The following is a 16,135-nucleotide window of genomic DNA, read 5'->3' as shown; positions in this document are numbered from 1 at the left end:
CGGGCGGCCAGCGGCTGCTCCCTGGTAAGAGCCAAAATGACCTGCAGCTCTTGTGCTGCTGCTGCTCTGGCCTGCTGATTTTGAACCTGGGTGCATGAGAACAAGTTTAGCAGAAGCTGATTCAAGCAAGCATGTAATATTTTACCACAACAGATGATAGCACACCTTTAGTGGGAAAACCCCATGTAGCAGCAGTCAACAAGGCAAAGAGGGAAACCCTGAAATTATGTACAACAAAGAGTAAGAATGCAATATTAACTAGGGTGACCATACGTCCGTATTTCCCGGGACATGTCCGTATTTCACGGGACGCCCGGGACAGGAAGTGAAATACGGACGTGTCCCGGGAAATACGGACGTATGGTCACCCTATATTAACCAATGTTTCCAATCAATCAAAAACTGTAAAAGGCAGCTTGTGCTTATACCTCAGGAAGAACCCAGCAGCTGTCATGGTGAAAACAAGCTATGAGAGGAAACAGTAAGGGTGAAGGTTTATAAATAATGCCACAGAGCAGCCCAGACCAATCAAAGCTTAACGTGCTAACAACAGACAGCTGCTTGTGAGGGACTATCAGGACAGGTGGACGCTGGAGACTCATCTGGTTGGTCTGGTATCAGCCTCATTGTCTCCTCTCACCTCCACCCTCCTGTCTGTGCTAAAGGCACTTAGTCACTGCCAAATATTTTACTGTCGTAAAATAGCTCTACCCAAATTGTCATAATTCTCAGATTTTCTATTTCAGTTAAACGTAGAAGCTGGAAATAACATCCTAGATGTTGAGTTTTCACACCGACCCACTGACACATTTAACAAGTTAACTGAGGCCTGTAGAGTCTGAGATGTTGCTCTTATTGGTCCTTTAAAGGAGACATGTTTTGCCCTTTTTGGTACAATTTCCCGAGGTCTTACTGAAATGTATGAGACAGGTCAGGAGCTCCTGGTCTTATTGGCCAAGTTTCTCCCCCAAAAGTGTATTTTATTTCCTAAACATGATGCTTTTCTAACTTTAACCCAGTACTTTTAATGTTTTACACCTTTCGACCAAGTAGTTTTGGAAAAAAAGGTGAAAAACGAATGAAGGAAACAACGGTCTCACAGCAGTTCAAAGACTGGTGTCAAACACAAGTCCCGTGTTTAGGAGATGGTTGACTATCCTCTGCATCCTTTTTAATCTCCTGACTTGGTCAGTATTACTTGTTGATAATCCAGCGGTGCAGGATGATGTTTCCTGTTAGTTTTGGCAGAACTGGTGCTCAACTGCTGGCACAGAGGAATAACTGGCCCAGCAAAGAGCCTCCAACAAATAACCAACCGGATGATCCAGAACTTCCTGCAGCTAAACAAAGATAAAACAGAGGTCATTGTCAGCTGTTAAAAATCTGAGCTCAGCTTCAGGCTGTGATGTTAAAAAGCACAAACCAAGCAGGAATCTGGCTGTTATTATGGACTCAGAGCTGAACTTCAGCAGCCAGATCAGGTTAGTTAGGAAGTCAGCCGACTATCACCTGGAGAATATTTCCAGGATTAAAGAACTTCCTTCCCTGGTTACCTGTCAGATTTTATTACTCATTTTAAAAGCTCTGAATAGTTGGACGGTTGCCTCTGTCTATGATCTGTGAACTCCTTACTCCCCTGATTGCTGCTCACACGGCCCACTGTTTAATATAACTGACCTGTTCATTAGATGGAAATGAATCCCTGCATACTCCTAAAAATCACTTTATTTTGAGGCTTTTTCTTCAAATTAAAACCCCACTTTCATAATTACTCGGGACTCTTTGCAAAATGCAAATAAAACCAGAAAGATATGATCTTAGAACTATTAAAAAGTTATATCTAATTAGAAATAGTTCCAGTTCGGTGCCATCTGTTGGTTTCCTTAGCTAGGAAATAGTTTTTCAATTGCTCTGTATGAATTAATTGGATTCATTCTGAATTAATTGGATTATAATTTCAATGAATTGAACTCCAATTGGCCTGAATTGGACTTTATTACTGAAGTGCCCTGAGATGACATTTGTTGTAATTGTAATAGTTTATTTTGGCAACATTTTAAACAAACTGACATTATTCTGTCTTGGAAAGCACTGCTGGTGGAAAACATGATACTGGCTGCTGAAAAACTGGCAGAAGTGGACCTTCCAACGTGACAGTGACAGGAAGTAATCAGCTGAAGTCGTCCAGAGATTAACAGAGAACACAAATCAGCATTCTGGAATCCGGACTTCAGTTCCATCCAGAATCTGTGGTTGGAACCACAGACCAGAAGAGACAGAACAGAAGGCTTCACAAAGTTGTGATGTCATCACTGTGGTGACATCACAATCGATGTCTCTCTGATCTTGTTTGACATCACAAAGTTTATAAAGGCCAGACATTTTCACTGCTTTTTCACAGTTGGTCAGGAGTTTATCTGAAGAAACACGTCCAGTGTTCAACCAAGAAATCATCTCCTCCACTTCAGTGGTGTGACATGGCAGACGACGATTTGCCCGAGGGTTTCTACACGTGTCCCATTACTTTTGGCAGTAAGGAAAGTTATGAGGAACCCACCAACCTGTTGGAAAAAGAACAATCCCAGGTCTCTGCTGCAGCTGGGACTCCTCACTCAGAGGATGTCCAGCTCCTGCAGGATCATCTCCAGGCCTCCGTAGTTCCTCGCGTCAAGTGGAAGTTTCCAGTTTCACAAACCGAGGGGATTCCCTCTAACGCCTCTGCTGCCGACCGAGATTATGGATCAGAGAAATGACAGAACTCTTACCCACAGAAGAATGACTAGATCAGCTATTTATAGCATGGGATGGATATTCTCAGGACAAAGCTGCTGAAGAAACATTTCTTTCTGACAGGAGAAAAAGACAGAAGAGTGGCAGCAGAGAGCGGCTGCTCCATGACTGAGGAAAAACTAAAGAAGGTGGAAAACTGTTTGACGCGTGAGCGTCATCTCCGTCAAAAGTGTGAGCAGGAGCTCAAGCAGTGCAACCGAGTCCCTGCAGGATTGTGTGAAACTCTGAAAGCAGCAGCAGCAGAAACTGAATATCAGTCAGTTCTGAAAGAGGCAGAGAGCTGGAAAGAGCAACTGAAAGAAAAGACTGCCGCCGATATTAATCTGGCCTCCAGACTAACAGCACAGGAGGAGGCAACAAAGACACAAGAAAAGAAGGTGGCAGATCTCATGAAGGCTTTATTTCTATCCGTCATCATCGAGCCAGAAGAAAACAAAGTGCTGTCAGTGTTCAGCTCTCAGACAGTTCACCTTCAGTTCCACTGACACACTGATGCTGGGAATTCATTTTTATCAGTGCTGCAGTCTGTCCTTCACTCACATGGTGGGGACATGAGATTTCCTCTGACTCACAAACACAACTACATTGCTGTCACTGTGCTGCTTATTGGGCTGTGAATGTTGTCAGAACAGCTTTTCAGCAACAAGCTGCAGATGTGGCTGTTGTGCTGCTTCTGATTCACAGTCAGTGTGGACAATATGGAAAGTGGAGCTCAGGAGGAGCAGCTGGAGCTTCTGCTTCTTCCATCATTACTTAGAGAGATGACACTGGAATGACACTGAGATGCTTTGGTATTCAGAGCTTTTATTGATTCTTTAAGGGTGGCAGCTTCAGGACACTTTCTCCAGTCTGACCCTCACTGGGAACACAATCAGACATACTGGGACATGTGGGAAAGGATCACAGTGTTCATACTGTACATATCTGAGAACATCCACAGGAAGACACTTTATCATTTACATGTTGATTCTGCCTTTCAAAGTCAGATTCTTACTAGAATCCATGTTATACACTGTATGCTGACACGTAGAAATAATCCCATTCTGCTTGTAAGCAGCTCTTAATAGAAACCAGCATGACTACACTGTTATTACTGTATTATGTTGATGCATGAAAACAGCTGAATGATTGTGCTGTAAACACTGAGAACAAGCTGCAGATGTGGCTGTTGTGTTACTGTTGCTTCACAGTCAGTGTAGACAACATACAAAACAGCTTCAAAGATACTTCCAGGTGAGGCGTGAAGAAAGCAGCTGTGAGCACCGTAACATACTATCAGGGGCGGACTGGGGCAAAAAAGTGGCCCGGGAATTTACTACCTGACTGGCCCACTCAGGGGCCGGGGCAGCAGAGCATGGTGGCGAATACTGGAGGCGGATGATGGAAGGTGGATGATGGAAGGTGGAACAAATATGTTGATTGTGGGAGACAAAAAAATATGCATGTAAACATTATTGAAGAGATAATGACACATAATTCCATCTGAGGCCTTGATTAGAATTAATATATAATAGTTTTCATAGTTACTTAGAATAGTCTGCAATAGTTGCTTAATAGTGTGAAGACAGCTGCAGGACTGACAAAAAGCTGACCAATCCAAACTCCTCTGGCCGAGCACATAAAACCTGTTGGCAGGTAATTCTTTTTTTTGCTTTGGGGGGATTTGTTTTATTCATGAAATATGTACAGGTAAATGAGACATGAGTCCCACCGTCAGATGCGCGTTCAAGTTTGTGGGGGCGTGGCTTTCCATGGAGCACTGATCCATCCCGCTTAGCGGAGGTGCTACTTTCAAATCTTGCTAGCTCTCCATGATTACCCACCATGCCTTTAAATGTATTGAACATTCTCCTACATCGTGTTGTTTGATATCTATATTTCACGCCTGGGCCTAGTCCACACACGATAATGACGTTTTTACAGCCAAACTATCCGAAATGCGTTGTGCTAAAAGTTAGCAAGCTAGAAAATAATTAAGATTAAGATTAAGATTAAGATCCGATTTATTGGTCATGCATACATGCATACACACGAAATTTGTCCTCCGCTTTTAACCCGTCCAGGTTGGCACCTGTTGACACACACATGCACATGCACAGGGTCACACACTCAGAGACAGATGCCAACCTGGAGCGGTGGGCAGCCATTCAGCGCCCGTCATCACATTACAGCTGACTAGCATCCTCCTCCCTGTCACGTCATTTTCTGACACTTGGCCACATCTGCTTGTAGTGCGTGCCTTTTCTTTTCTCTCAATTTTTGCCCTCCTCCTTTACGTTTCTTCTCCATTTTTGCACCGCTGATTGATTGATGAATTGACAGATGAAGAGGAGGAGGGGCCTTTTCCCTGGGCCCTCCAATGTTGATTAGCCAGACACTAGAGGAACTGTTAACATTGGTTATCACATCAAAGGCCAGCCCAACTACATTAAAACTCTACAGGCCCACTGACCCACCGGCCCACCGGGAAAAGTCCCAGTACTCTAAATACATTATTACTGACATGGACAATGATGCATTCAGGTTCAGTTACTATTTTCCCATTTTTAATCACATATATAAAAAGGATAACTGCTTCTGTTTTCATTTACATCTCATACAGCATTCATACAACCCATGTTTGCCACCATTGCCTGGGCTCTATGAACATGTGCTACATATTATTTACAGTTCAGATCATAAAGCTGAAAAAGAGAGGGTATCCTCACAGTTTTGCATGACATCAAAGTGGAAACATGTCATCAAAGGACATGACATCACTGTAGTTTCTAAAAGCCTGAAAGACAAAGCGCCTGAAAAACAACACATACTTATAATCTTTAGAAAAGACGCAGTTTATGAGCATGTCGTGGGATTGAGCTTCCCTGGTTTCTCTATATGACAACAAACACAAAACTACACACAGAGAACAGAGGAGCTTGACAGACACTAAGTTATCTGAGAGTCCCATTTTCAGCTGCAGAGAACAATCACATCAGGGAAGTCAATGTGCAGGCTCAACATCAGCCTCTCAATCAGCTTTTTATAGATTCTGAAACAGAATCTGTTATTGCATTCTGACTTCTAAAATAGAACTATACTGTTTAGAGACAAAAAGTGGAGGTTCCAGATGGTGATAGAAGATAAACAGCTGTACTCTTAGAAACAGCTCTGCTTACGACTCTGTTTCTTTCAACTGAAGCTTTAGACAGATCACAAACTGACCTACAGACTCCTGCATGATGATCCCATCCATGCAGCCAAAGACCTGAATCAGTTGCACTGATTTGAAAGACAAAGGGACGGGAATGTTATCATCCATCCCCCATGTTTTCAGACATTAACTCAAGCCCAAACTTGGACAAACTCCTTCACCACAGCAATGACGCTACATCCTCAGGAGGAACATTAAAAACAACTATTTCTAATAATCTAACAATTTCTATCTAAACTAAAAATAATTTTAGGGATTTTAATCTCATTCTCAATCGTGACAGGAGTGTCATCAGATGAATGAGATCAGCTCAGTCATGAAAACACAGTTTAAACTATATACAGTCTGTGGTTTACACAAACCTCAGTGAAAATAAATACAATTATCATGGGTGCCAATGCCAAAGGCATCAAGGCACACATATTACAATGTGCATACTTATTGTTCTCCCGTTTCCGTCACGAATTTCGGCAAGGAACAACTCCGTCAAAGTTGATCCGACCGGGATAAAAAGCATATCCCCACATGTCCACCGATAGGGACTGGAGTGCTATGACTTTTCTCTCTCATTACTCAAACAGATTCCCGAAAATTGGGAAATACTGTGAATTTTGCCCCATTGGAAATGCATTAGAATTCATATATAATGCGACAAAGGTAGCCCTATTTGGAGGCCTCACAACTCAGCCGTAGTTAATCATAGAGACATCATTCAAAGTTTAAATAGGACAGGAAAGACCCGGCTTTAACTGAACTAAATGGTTTGTTGATATATTTTATAGCTTTGACATAATGGCAGTTTAAGTTTCAGGAAAAATCAGGACTTCTCTCACTCTGCTCTCCTGGGGCCTCACACTCTATCTTGACAAGCTCAAAATTAATACCTAAACAATTCAAACAAACTTCTCTCACATCCAAGATTTCTGCTGCACCTAGACAAATTATACTTCAAAATGTAGGTATTTTTGTCCTCTTTCACCCAATGTACCTGTCATTGTGCTTGGCCTCACGGTTTTCTCTCAAATGACCTCCGAGCGGAGAGAACGACCACTCGGGCTGCCATTGACGGCCATTATAGCCAGGTAAACTCATCTCCTTATCAAATCAATGTGAAGGCTGTTTTTAAAACTGGCAATAAAAAAATACCCTACATAGGAGCAGAATAAAACTTACACCAGTGGCTTCTGCCGTCCCTTCTGGCACTCTCCTCTTACCCACTCTGATCACACAGCTGATATTCCTTCTGAGGGCACAGCCAAGATGGCTGACCTGTTATAACAGGTTTATGCCAGCCACTGTGTCATGTCTGCTCCCATTACAACATGACTATAACATGACAGCGTCTGTCTCTCAGCGGGCAGAAGCTCCATTGGCACCCATCAAAATTTCTTCCGAAATGTTCTTGTTCATAATGTCCCTGCTGTTTTTTCTAATGAGTCATATACAAATAGTTCCTCACTTTTAAAGAATAAATGTCAGAACAATAAAATGGTATTTCTTATAAAAACTTTAATTTGCTCTCACAATGAACATGATAACTGATCTCCTGATCCTAGAAATTAATTTCTGAACACCTCATAACAAACTTAATCATTTCTTGGTTGATTTAGAAAACAACAAAAACATTTGATCTCTGAAACAAATCAAATTGTAAGTCCAGAATTATTTTTACATTTGCAAAGTGATGAATTGAAAAGAATCTGTAATAAAGGAAGGTCTGTTGATTTCTATGTTCTGCTCCATGATTTGGAAGAGAAAAAACAACAAAAAAATACATCAACACAAGGATCCAACTGATATTTATAGCTCAGAGAAGTTAATATTTTAGAGAATCTATCTCTATTTAGAGAATAGAGAAATATTTCTGTGAATCAAACTTATCATTAGCAGTGATATCCTCCATGGCTGCACAGACACAGGAAAAAGCAGCAAATAAACAACATCAAATAAACAACAGAACAGCAGTGCAGATACATCACAGCAATGAACTCCCAGCAACAAAATACCTTTAATTCACTTCACGAAACTCAGCTGTGTCTCCAGTATCATAAACATAAACTCCAGCATAGAGCGGCTGAGTGAATGTGGTCTGGACTCTGTGGAGGAGAGTCATGGTTTCAGAGACGCTGTAGAAGGACAGAACACCTGCTCTGTGATCCAGGTACACTCCTACTCTGGAGGACTGAGGACCTGAGATGGAGGTTTTCATGTTGTTGAACCAAAGTTCACAACTGTTTTGATAACAATCTAATGCCCAAGATTTGTCATTAAATCCAAATCCACCTTCATCCCCTGCTCTGCTGATGTTCCTGTATGCGACTGCTACATCAGCTCCTCCCCCTCTCATCTCCACCTCCCAGTAACAACGTCCAGTCAGACTCTCTCTGCTCAGGACCTGAAACCGATCTCTGAATCTGTCTGGATGATCAGAGTAAGACTGAGGTTGTGTCATTAATGTCACTTTTCTGTTCCCCTCTGACAGTAACAGATATGTGTTTGCTGTGTTTGGATCCAGTGTGATTTCACATGAATATTTTAAGAAGTCAGCTCTGCTCTTTGGTTCTGGTTCTGGTTCTGACAGTAAAACATCCACAACAGTGACTGTCAGTGAGGTGTTTGTCCATTCCTCTCTCAGGATGTCCTGTAGTTTATCTCTGAGCTCTGACACAGCTGCTGTCACATCCTCAAAGTGCCTCAGAGGACGGATATTGATGCTGGGTGAGTGTGTAGACTCACTGAGTGCTGACACTAAGGGGGAGCTGTGCAGAAACTGGCTGTGATCCTCTGTGTGTGAGAGCTGCTTCAGCTCAGCATCTTTCCTCTTCAGCTCAGTGATCTCCTGCTCCAGCTTCTCCTGAAGCTCTTTGACTCGACTCCCTTCAGCTTCCTGCTGGGATCTGATCTGCTGCTTCACATCAGAGCTTCTTTTCTGGAGGAGACGGATCAGCTCAGTGAAGATCTTCTGGCTGTCCTCCACTGTTTTATCAGCAGACTGATTGATGGCCTCCACCTCCTGCTGAAGCAGCTTCACATCTTTCTCTCTGTCCTGGATTCTCTGCTGGATCTGTTGTCGACTCCCCTCCAGCTCTCTCTGCCTCTCAGTCCTTTCTGCTGCAGCTGACACTGTGTCGTGGCCTTTATGTTCATCCACAGGGCAGAGATAACAGATAGACTTCTGATCAGTACGGCAGAACATCTTCATCACCTCATCATGAACAGAGCAGATGTTCTCCTGGAGCTTATTGGAGGGCTCCACCAGCTTGTGTTTCTTGAATGGAGCCACATCATAATGAGGCTGAAGGTGTTCCTCACAGTAAGAGGCCAGACAGAATAAACAGGACTTGATGGCTTTCAGCTTTCTTCCAGAGCAGAAATCACAGGCCACATCTTCAGCTCCAGCATAGCAGTGATCAGCAGGAGCAGCTTGGAGTCCAGTCTTCTTCAGCTGCTCCACTAAATCAGCTAACATGGTGCTTTTCTCCAGAATAGGTCTTGGTGTGAAAGTATTCATGCATTGAGGGCAGCTGTGAATTCCCTTCTTATTCTTTCCATTCCAGTAGCCTTTAATACAGTTCATGCAGTAGCTGTGTCCACAGGGAATAGTCACCGGCTCCTTAAGCACATCCAGACAGATCGAACAAGAGAAGCTTTCCAGGTCCAGTTTAACCATTTTCTTTGCCATTTCCTCCATTTGGCAGAGCAGTGTGTGACTCTCAGAGCAGAAACACCGTCTGTGCTGTCTTACAAAACAAATTCCACCTCCTTTTATTGCAGCTGATCTTCACTAAAGACCTCCTCTACAGTCACACAATGGTTTCACACATCCTCCCACCTTCAGATCAGTTTGGGGAGGGAACAAGGAAGTTTCCTTCACTGAAAGGGACAGTGCTGGTTTCACCTCAATCCTGCAGTAAAGTCAGGATTGTTCAAGGGTTTGTTGCATTATTCTTATTTGTTTTCTGTTGAAGGGAAAGATTCATTCATTAACCTTCCACTGAAAGTTGAACATGAAGAAAATCTGTTTTCTCTGCATCTATCAGACCAACATTGTTAGATACGTTTAGCAGGCAGCTGTACAGGAAATGTAAATGTTTCTGAATATTTTCATGCTTTTCATTTATATTTATATAATCAGCTCCGCTCTGCGGAGGTTGATATTTATAAATCATGATCTTCTGCTGATAAGCTCACCTAAATCTTCTGACTGATGCATTCAAGTGCATGAAATGAAACATGAACTCTCGTTGTTCTGTTCCACGTATTGTTTAAGGGTCGTCATAGGTACGAGTTTGGGTGGAGCAGGTAACAGCAAGGTGGAGTTTCCAGCTGACTCCTCAGTTTCAGTCGGCTTTGGAGGCTGCAGATGGAGAGGTAACTGTGCTGTTTAATCTGCCACTTATTGATAAGTTAAAGTTTACAAAAAAAATAATAATAAAAGGAAGAAGTTCCCTGAAAGCAGCATCAGTGTTACAGGTTGTGAGTCCTGTGAACAAACTGACACAGTGTTATGTTACACATATTTAAACTTCTCTTTCCTCATGTTGTTGAAGCTGCCAAAGCCTCAGTGAAGCTTTCTCATGTCTCCCTGCAGTTTCAAAGCTGAAATCTGAAAACTATAAGAGGGCGCCTTCATCCTGCTCACAGGGATGCAGAGGAGGTTAAAGCTCCTGTTCTGTTCATTTACACTGAACTCTGCCTGTGTTCTGGCCACTTTGACCCAGAACATCCTAGTTTATTTTAAATCCGTAATACATAAATATTACCTAAAGTCTCTTTCAAGTATTAATGCCTTGTAGGCCTCATTGACCTGAGTTCATACAACTAATTTCAGTAAACCCAAGAACACCCTCAGACAGAGACTGGTTCACCCAAAGGATTAAACACCCAAACACAAACTGGGTGGTGTCATGTATGCAGTGCAGCAAAGACTGTGCAGACCTCTTTATAGGAGAGACCAAACAACAGCTCCACAAGCATATGGCACAACACAGGAGAGCCACCTCTTCAGGTCAAGACTCAGCAGTGCACCTTCATCTCAAAGAGAAGGGACACTCTTTGGAGGACAGTAATGTCCACATTCTGGACAGAGAGGACAGGTAGTTAGAGAGAGGAATCAAAGAGCCCATCTATGTAAAACTGGAAAAAACATTGTTGAACAGAGGAGGTGGTCTCAGGTTTCACCTTCCCAGCACCTACAATGCAGCATTGTCTCTCCTCCAGAGGCAGTTTGACAATCATTCTCACCTTGGATTCTGTGACCAAAACTCACTCTGTCAGGCAGGTAGACAATTCGGAGGTGATAAAGACACTAACGACATGCAGATTGGTGGGTATTCAGTGACACATGTGGCTGTAGCGACCCTCTGCGTATAAGCTTATACATGTAGTTCAGACAAAAGAAGATGGTGTAACTCACACAATGTTAAAAGCCATTCAGTCCCTCCCTCCTTTATTGTAGGTGACCTGGGCTCAAATCCCCTACATGAAAGCTAATACCTCCAGTTGGGGTCCTTAGGAAAGACCCCCTTACCCTACCTGTAAGTTGCTTTGGATAAAAGTTTCTGCCAAATACATATGGTCACAAACTGGGCAGTGATAGAATGAACTACAAAATTTCTGTAGAAATTTTGATGGATGCCAATGAAGCTACAACCCGCTGAGAGACAGAGGCTGTCATGTTATTGTCATATTGTATTGTGGCTGGCATAAACCTGTTAAAACAGATGAACAGAGTTCATGAACAGAGTTCATTTGAGAGAAAACCGTGAGGCCAAGCACAATGAGGGGAATATTTGGTGAAAGAGGACAAAAATACCTACATTTTGAAGTATATTTTGTCTAGGTGCAGCAGACATTTTGGATATGAGAGAAGTTTATTTGAGTTATTTTGGTATTAATTTCGAGCTTGTCAAGATAGAGTGTGAGACCCCAGGACAGGAGAGTGAGAGGAGTCCTGATTTTTCCTGAAACTTAAACTGCCATTATGTCAAAGCTATAAAACATATCAACAAACCATTTACTTCAGTTAAGGCCGGGCCTTTCCTGTCCTGTTTAAACTTTGAATGATGTCTCTATGATTTACTACGGCTGAGTTGTGAGGCCTCCAAATAGGGCTACCTTTGTCCCATTATATATGAATTCTAATGCATTTCCAATGGGCCAAAATTCACAGTATTTCCCAATTTTGCTGGAATCAGTTTGAGTAATGAAAAGGAAAATTCATAGCACACCAGTCCCTAGTGGTGGACATGTGGAGATATGCGTTTTATCCCGGTCGGACCAACTGCGAGGGACTAGTTCCTTGCCGAAATTCGTGACGGAAACGGGAGAATAATGAGTATGCACAATAGTAATATGTGTGCCTTGATGCCTTTGGCATTGGCACCCATAATAATTGTATTCATTTTCACTGAGGCTTGTGTAAACCACAGACTGTATAACCTGCAAACCTTCTGTACTCCTGGCTGGCTCGAACAGAGTCCAGAGAAAAGTCAAATATTAGCTCTTAACTCACATGTAGATATTACCAATTAAAGGTTTCTTAAGACTGCATCAGACATGTTTGATCAGCATCTATTTGTGGAGCTCTGTATAGTGACTGGAGTCTTCAGATTGAGCCTGATAGAAACCCTCTTTGTCTCTTTGTCTCTCTGTCTCTGTGTATATAAGAAGCAGCATCTTAAGATGGAGTTCCTGTGGTGGTTTGTCCACTCTTGTTCACACTGAAAACACAAACAACATAAAACAGCAGAATGACTTCTTTTCCAGCCTTTTTCAGTTGGCAGGAAACAACAAAAACCTTCACAGCAAACATCCGTTCAGAAGAGAGAAAACCCAGGTGAGCAGATCAGTGTGATCAGTGATTTATGTGTTGCTCATAACATTTCATGTTCAGCAGCAGTCTAAGGTGCTGATAAAGTCTTTATTCTATCATCATGCTGTTATGCAGCTAAGTCTATATGCATCCTGGTCAGTGAGGGTATTTAAACTGAGGAGGCAGGATCACATTTACCTCTGATGACTGCCTCTGATGAGCTCAGTTATTAGGCGGAGAAAAGCATCATTTTTATCTGGACAGAGGGATGAATGTGAGACAAAAATTGGCTTTAATATGTTAACCTCAAATAATGTGACTCTACTTTGACAATGTCACGGTCCATCTGATGCCAAAAAAAACCTGAACTCCAAACCACCACAGGGATTTCAGTATATTTATAATGGAGGAGTGGGAGATCCTGTCAGAACTTATGTCTGTGATGAGTATCTGAAGCAGAAGATGTTTCACAGCTCAGATGGTTGAGGTCTGAAATGTAACCTGTGTGGGGACAGACAAAGGTGTAGAAGACAAAAAGTGGAGGTTCCAGGTGGTGATAGAAGATAAACAGCTGTACTCTGAGAAACATCTCTGCTAACGACTGTTTCTTTCAACTGAGGCTTCAGACAGATTACAAACTGACCTAAAGACTCCTGCATGATAATCACATCCATGCAGCCAAAGACCTGAATCAGTTGCACTGATCTGAAAGACAAAGGGACGGGAATGTCACCATCCATCCCCCATGTTTTCAGACATTAACTCAACCCCAAAGTTGGACAAACTCCTTCAGCACAACAATGACTCTACATTCTTATGAGGAACATTAAAACCAAACATTTCTAACAATCTAACAATTTCTATCTAAACTATAAATAATTTGAGGGATTTTAATCTCATTCTCAACAGTGACAGTTAAGGAGTGTCATCAGATGAATAAGATAAGATCAGTAATGAAAACACAGTTTAAACTATATACAGTCTGTGGTTTACACAAACCTCAGTGAAAATAAAGACAATTATTATGGGTGCCAATGCCAAAGGCATCAAGGCACACATATTTCTATTGTGCATACTTATTATTCTCCCGTTTCCGTAACGAATTTCGGCACTGAACTAGTCCCGCGTGGTTGGTCCGACCGGGATAAAAAGCATATCTCTGCATGTCCACCGATAGAGACTAGTGTGCTATGACTTTTCTCTCTCATTACTCAAACAGATTCCCGGAAAATTGGGAAATACTGTGAATTTTGGCCCATTGGAAATGCATTAAAATGAATAAATAATGCGACAAAAGTAGCCCTATTTGGAGGCCTCATAACTCAGCCATAATTCATCATAGCAATATCATTCAAAGTTTAAACAGGCCAGGAAAGACTCAACTTTAATTGAGCTAAGGGGTTTGTTGATATATTTTATAGCTTTGACACAATGGCAGTTTAAGTTTTAGGAAAAATCAGGACTCCTCTCACTCTGCTATCCTGGGGTCTCATACTCTATTTTGACAAGCTCGAAATTAATACCAAAATAACTCAAACAAACTTTTTTCACATCCAAAATGTCTGCTGCACCTAGACAGATTATACTTAAAAATGTAGGTATTTTTGTCCTCTTTCACCAAATGTCATCGTCATTGTGCTTGGCTCAAAGTTTTCTCTCAAATGACCTCCGAACGCAGAGAACGACCACTCGGGCTGCCATTGAGGGCCATTATAGCCATGTAAACTCATCTCCTTATCAAATCAATGTGAACGCTGTTTTTAAAATTGACATAAAAAAATACCGTACATAGCAACAGCAAAAAACTTACACCAGTGGCTTTTGCTATCCCTTCTGGCACTCACGGTTCAAGAATCTTTTTAATATGACTCATAGTTTTTGAACGGCAACTGTTTGTTCGAGTCACACATATCAGTATTGAACACCGAGTTCTCCCTGCCAGTTGGAGCCATATTGTGTGCGCTCCTCTCCTCTTACCCACGAAGCTGTCTGCAAAAATACTGATCACACAGCTTATACTCCTTCTGAGGGCACAGCCAAGATGGCTGACCTGTTATAACAGGTTTATGCCAGCCACTGTGTCATGTCTGCTCCCAATATAATATGACCATAACATGACAGCCTCTGTCTCTCAGTGGGCAGTAGCTCCATTGGCACCCATCAACATATCTTCAGATATTTTCTAGTTCTTTCAGTCACTACCCAGTTTGTGACCATCTGCAGGTATGTTTGTTAATGTTTATGTATTTGGCAGACACTTTTATCCAAAGCAACTTACAGATAGGGTAACGGGGTCTTTCCTAAGGACCCCAACTGGAGATATTACCTTTCATGCAGGGGATTTGAGCACAGGTCACCTACAATAAAGGTGGCAATCTTACCACTGCACAATCCAGTCCCTGTAGGTATACAAGTGGCTCTGGTTGGGGAGGGACTGAATGGCTCATAACATTGTGTGAGTTACACCATCTTCTTGAAGTATCTCCCACAGGAGAACACTACATAATGACATGCTTTTTCCATGTCTGCTGATACTGTGTTCCTCTTGCACCCACAAGCTATCTTCAATGAGTTTGTAATCCTCTCTTTATCTTGACTGATGCGTTTCAGCCAGAAGTGAAAATCAATACCTCGTTGATATTTCTATCAACACTGGGGAACCAGATTCTTTAGGAAGAGTCAAGCAAGTTATCATAGATCAAAGGAAATTAATCTAACTGTGGCGTTCTTACAGCCACTGCGGGTTCTTTCAGCGGTAAGGATGACTGAGACCGGGTGTCAGGGTAAGGGTTTTTATTTTGTTCTTTTCTTTTTCGTTTGCCCGGCTTGTTGCTCGGCTTGTGGCAGCTCTTTCCGTCCGGTCTCCTTCCTGCGCTCCCTGCGCTGCGAGCCGGTTCGTTCTCCTTTCTCCTCTCCCCCTGGTTCCAGCACGCTACTGTGTTTTATAAGGAGAGTGATTAGACAAGTGGATACTGGTGTACTACTCACTCACCTGGTGCCGCTCCCCTGAGCTCTCTCCACACCTCTCTCCTGCAGCTGATGCACCACGCCCCCTCCACATACCTCCACCGCCCGACTTAGGCCGGGGAGCCGCCCGGCCTAGCCCACTCCCCCCCGCCTCCTCCTCCTCATGCAAGCGGGAGAGGAAGTCGGCCACAGCCATCTGTGTCCCCGGCCTATGGATCACCTTGAATTTAAAAGGTTGTAGCGCAAGATACCAACGGGTGATCCGCGCCTTGGCATCCTTCATGCGGTGGAGCCACTGGAGGGGAGCATGGTCCGAGCAGAGGGTGAATGGGCGCCCCAGCAGGTAATAACGCAGAGCGCCGACCGCCCAC

General features: G+C 42.8%; 1 protein-coding gene across 1 annotated transcript; it reads right to left on the bottom strand.

Annotated features, from left to right (window-relative positions):
• Positions 1-7,991: 7,991 nt before the first annotated feature.
• On the bottom strand, positions 7,992-9,665 carry LOC142388052 (tripartite motif-containing protein 16-like). Its single transcript, XM_075472917.1, has one exon. It carries the CDS (start codon positions 9,663-9,665, stop codon positions 7,992-7,994), a length of 1,674 nt encoding a protein of 557 aa, XP_075329032.1.
• Between the last annotated feature and the right edge of the window lie 6,470 nt (positions 9,666-16,135).

This window comes from Odontesthes bonariensis, chromosome 2 (genome assembly GCF_027942865.1).
Source record: "Odontesthes bonariensis isolate fOdoBon6 chromosome 2, fOdoBon6.hap1, whole genome shotgun sequence".
Lineage (NCBI taxonomy): Eukaryota > Metazoa > Chordata > Actinopteri > Atheriniformes > Atherinopsidae > Odontesthes > Odontesthes bonariensis.
The sequence above is the reverse complement of the archived record's forward strand: the minus strand, read 5'-3'. Positions and strand labels throughout refer to the sequence as shown.

What these genes read in the sequence shown, in the direction of transcription:
- LOC142388052 (XM_075472917.1), bottom strand. Translation starts at nt 9,665, where the DNA reads ATGGCAAAGAAAATGGTTAAACTGGACCTGGAAAGCTTCTCTTGTTCG.